This window comes from Emys orbicularis, chromosome 1 (assembly GCF_028017835.1).
Source record: "Emys orbicularis isolate rEmyOrb1 chromosome 1, rEmyOrb1.hap1, whole genome shotgun sequence".
Classification (NCBI taxonomy): domain Eukaryota; kingdom Metazoa; phylum Chordata; order Testudines; family Emydidae; genus Emys; species Emys orbicularis.
Window position 1 is genome coordinate 369922798 of NC_088683.1, and position 3701 is coordinate 369926498.

General features: G+C 47.4%; 1 protein-coding gene across 1 annotated transcript; it reads left to right on the top strand.

Moving 5' to 3' along the window:
- The first annotated feature begins 752 nt into the window (after nucleotides 1-752).
- Nucleotides 753-1751, top strand: LOC135895424 (olfactory receptor 52R1-like). The gene has a single exon (XM_065423536.1). It carries the CDS (start codon nucleotides 753-755, stop codon nucleotides 1749-1751), a length of 999 nt encoding a protein of 332 aa, XP_065279608.1.
- Nucleotides 1752-3701: the final 1950 nt, after the last annotated feature.

Here is a 3701-nt window from a genome sequence, read left to right on the forward strand (position 1 = left end):
ATAATCAGTTCCATTCTTTATTTTTCTCTCATCTATCATATGCTCCTTTCTTTGTCTCTTCTCAAATTTAAACAGTCCCAGACTTTTCATTCTGTCGTCATATGGCAACCTCCCCCATTCTCATATCCTGTCTTGGAAACCCCCTTTTTATTTTCTATGTTTTTTATAGAGATGGGGTGACCAAAACTGAGTGCAAGCTCAGAGCAGGTTATTCTCCACCTCATTCCTTTGACATCTGAACACTGTCCTTGTTGTGAATGAGCAAGTGTTTCCATGGAGTTGCTATCAAGGATTCACAGGGTTTTTTCCCTGTGGTTTCTAGCAGTTGGGATGTTTCCCTTGGCATATTTCTTGGCAAACATTTGGATCTTTTTCAATCTCAGATTTTGAGCAACTGGGGGAATGGGAAAATCCCTACAGCATAGACCCTCTAGCCTGGGTTTCATTGCATTACCTGCTCATGCCTATTAATGTTACCCACACCACAATGTGTAGGAATTATTGTTGCATAGAGCAACATAATATATAGAATAGGCATTAGTAGGGTCAGTTGTTCATAATTCATTTCCCTGAATTATGAAAACACCATTAATCAGTGTTTAAAGAGCAACAAATCTACATCCCCCATGAGAACACCTGCAGTACTGCATGTAGTACCTCATATTAACATTGTCTCTCTATCCAGGAATATTTACGGCGACCATCACCCTAGAGCTTGGGCACATACAGGAAGTCAGGGGAAGGTACAGTACATGCAGGAGACACCGTTCTGCCTCAGAGTTAGACACCTTCTCCCCTACTCCATGTCAGATTCCAACACAACCGACTTCACCAACCCATCCACGTTCATCTTGCTGGGCATTCCTGGCCTGGAGGCAGCCCATGTCTGGATCTCCATCCCCTTCTTCACCATGTACGCCATAGCCATCTTGGGGAACTTCACCATCCTGTTCATTGTGAAGATGGAGCCGAGCCTCCATGGGCCCATGTACTATTTCCTTTGCATGCTGGCCGTCACTGACCTGGTCCTGTCCACGTCCATCCTGCCCAAGACTCTGAGCATCTTCTGGTTCAATTCCAGGGAGATCGATTTCAGTGCCTGCCTCACCCAGATGTACTTCATTAACTGCTTCTTAGCAACAGAGTCTGGGATCTTTGTCGCCATGGCTTTGGATCGCTACGTGGCCATCTGCCATCCCCTGAGACATTCCTCCATCCTGACAAACCCTGTGGTGGCCAAGATTGGCCTGGCCGTTCTGCTGCGTGGCTTCATGCTAATGCTCCCCTTTCCCTTGCTGGCGAGGCTGTGGCCATATTGCAGAATCAACATCATTCCTCACACACACTGTGAGCACATAGCTGTGGTGAAGCAGGCCTGCGCCGACATTCGCGTCAGTAATTACTACGGCCTCTTTGTGCTATTCTTTTTAACTGGTCTGGATGTGCTTTTTATCGCTGTGTCCTACAGCCAGATCCTCAAAGCCATCTTCAGCCTCCCCACAAAGGACACCCGGCTTAAGACTTTTGGGACCTGCATCTCCCACCTCTGTGTCATCTTAGCCTTTTACATCCCAGGTCTATTCTCCTTACTCGTGCAGCGTTTTGGCCACAATGTGGCCCTGCATTTCCATGTTCTCATGGCCAACATGTACCCCCTGGTGCCTCCCATGTTAAACCCCATCATCTATGGAGTGCGGACTAGACACATCCGGGACAGGCTGCTCCGTCTCCTTTCTCATAAAAGGACCTAAAGTTTTCTCCTGGTGCTCTGGCTCTCAGACTGAGCTCCATACAGAGCTGGCTGACATGGTGCTGGGCCCTGTTCCCTGAATCACTGAATGGACAGTACAAGTGACATTAAATCCTTTCCTGACCACACTATGCTGTGTCAGACTGATAAACTGGGAAATTGATCTGTGTACAACTCATTAACTCATAGGATGGCCAGAGTTCTAATTGCTGTTACCTGGATATTGAGGCCCTGCCCAGTGCCCCATTTCTTCCCGTAGGTCACTCACTCTTCTCCTTCCCCGCCATCAGTTGCTGGATTGTCTCCACTTCACCTTACCTTGCAGCAGGGACTTCAGTTCAGATTTTGGTGCAGCGGGGGAGGGGGGGAGGAGGAGAGGGCAATTTTACTGTGATTCCGATGGCACTATATAAAAGAAAGAAAATTAAAGTAATAATAAATCTACTAAGCTCTTCTATAAACATGTTTGATATCTTGTGGCAAGTTAGTTAAGGACACATAAGGACCACATTCCCCATATCCGCAGCGCCAGTTATCTCAGCATAGAAGACAATCAGGTTGGTCAGTCATTACTTCCTTTTTGTGACTCCAAGTTGACTGTAACTTCCTCTCCTCCAAGTGCATCAACATAGATTCCATGAGGACCTGCCCCTTGATTTTTCCAGGTGAGGCTGAGAGGTCCCCGGTTTCTCCTTCTTCCCTTTTTTAAAGATGGCACTATATTTGCCTTTTTCCAATTGTCCTCGACCTGCCCCAATTACCATGAGTTTTTAAAGTTAATGATCAATGGCTCTGCAATCACATCAGTCAACTTCCTCACCACCCTTGGATGTATTGCTTCTGGCCCCATGTGCATGTCCAGCTTTTCTAAATAGTCGTCAACCTGTTCTTTCACCATGGAGGGCTGCTCACCTCCTCCCCATACTGCGTTGCCCAGGGCAGCAGTCTGGGAGCTGACCATGTCTCTGAAGACTGAAGGGGAAAAAAGCATTGAGTACTTCACTTTTTCCACATCTTCTGTCACTAGGTTGCCTCCCGCATTCAGTAAGGGTCCCACACATTCCCTGACTACCTTCTTGTTGCTAACGTGCCTGTAGAAACTCGACTTGTTACCCTACACATCCCTTGCTAGCTGCAACTCCAATTTTTCTTTGGCCTTCCTGATTACACAGCTCTCCTCCCTGGACTGATCCTCTGGCCCCTCTGGCTCTGGTCGGCACTGCTCCACTCCCAGCTCAGCCTGGGCCCCTTCTCTCTCCTTAGCAGTAGGAGTCCACAAAGAATAAGAGGGAGTCTGGTTCATTTGCTGCTAGTCACATTGAGTAGCAAGCATCGTTGAACACTGAATTTCCTGTGTTCCTTTCAACCTTCCCAGACCCGAAATGTGGCACGCAGGGTCTGGCAAGGACCCATAATGAGACACAGACAAATATTATCCTTGCAGGGGACACTAGATAGATTTGTAGATTTTATGGCCATAAGGGACCCTGCTTTCACCTCCTGCATCGCACAGGCCATAGGGCTGCCCTTGATTGATTCCTACTTGAACTGGAGCAGATCTTTGAGAAAAACATCCCATTTTGATGGTCAGTTTAAAAGGGTGTTCCCCACTCTGACACTTCGAGTGCAGAAGGTGTGGGCTACAAAAGACCTTAAAAGTAACTGCAACTAAAGGCTGCCTTAAAACTGCCCAAGGTTACAGATCCCCTGGCCTTGTACTGTTATCACTGCCACCACCCAAATGCAAAAACCTCCCTGAGACCCCAGGGAAGCGCACTTGGGAATTCCTTCCTGTGAGTTGACCTCAAGCTCTTTTAACCCACCCCTTGGAAAGAGATTGAAAAAAACAACCCAGCTCTTGATACCAGCTGAGAAGTATGGAACCCTTAGTTCCTCTCAGGAATTCAGCTGAGCATAATTAGACACGTTCACACGGAATGCCCACCTTTAA

Bases quoted from the DNA above. Each gene is read 5' to 3' on its own strand.
- LOC135895424 (XM_065423536.1), top strand. From the start codon at position 753: ATGCAGGAGACACCGTTCTGCCTCAGAGTTAGACACCTTCTCCCCTAC.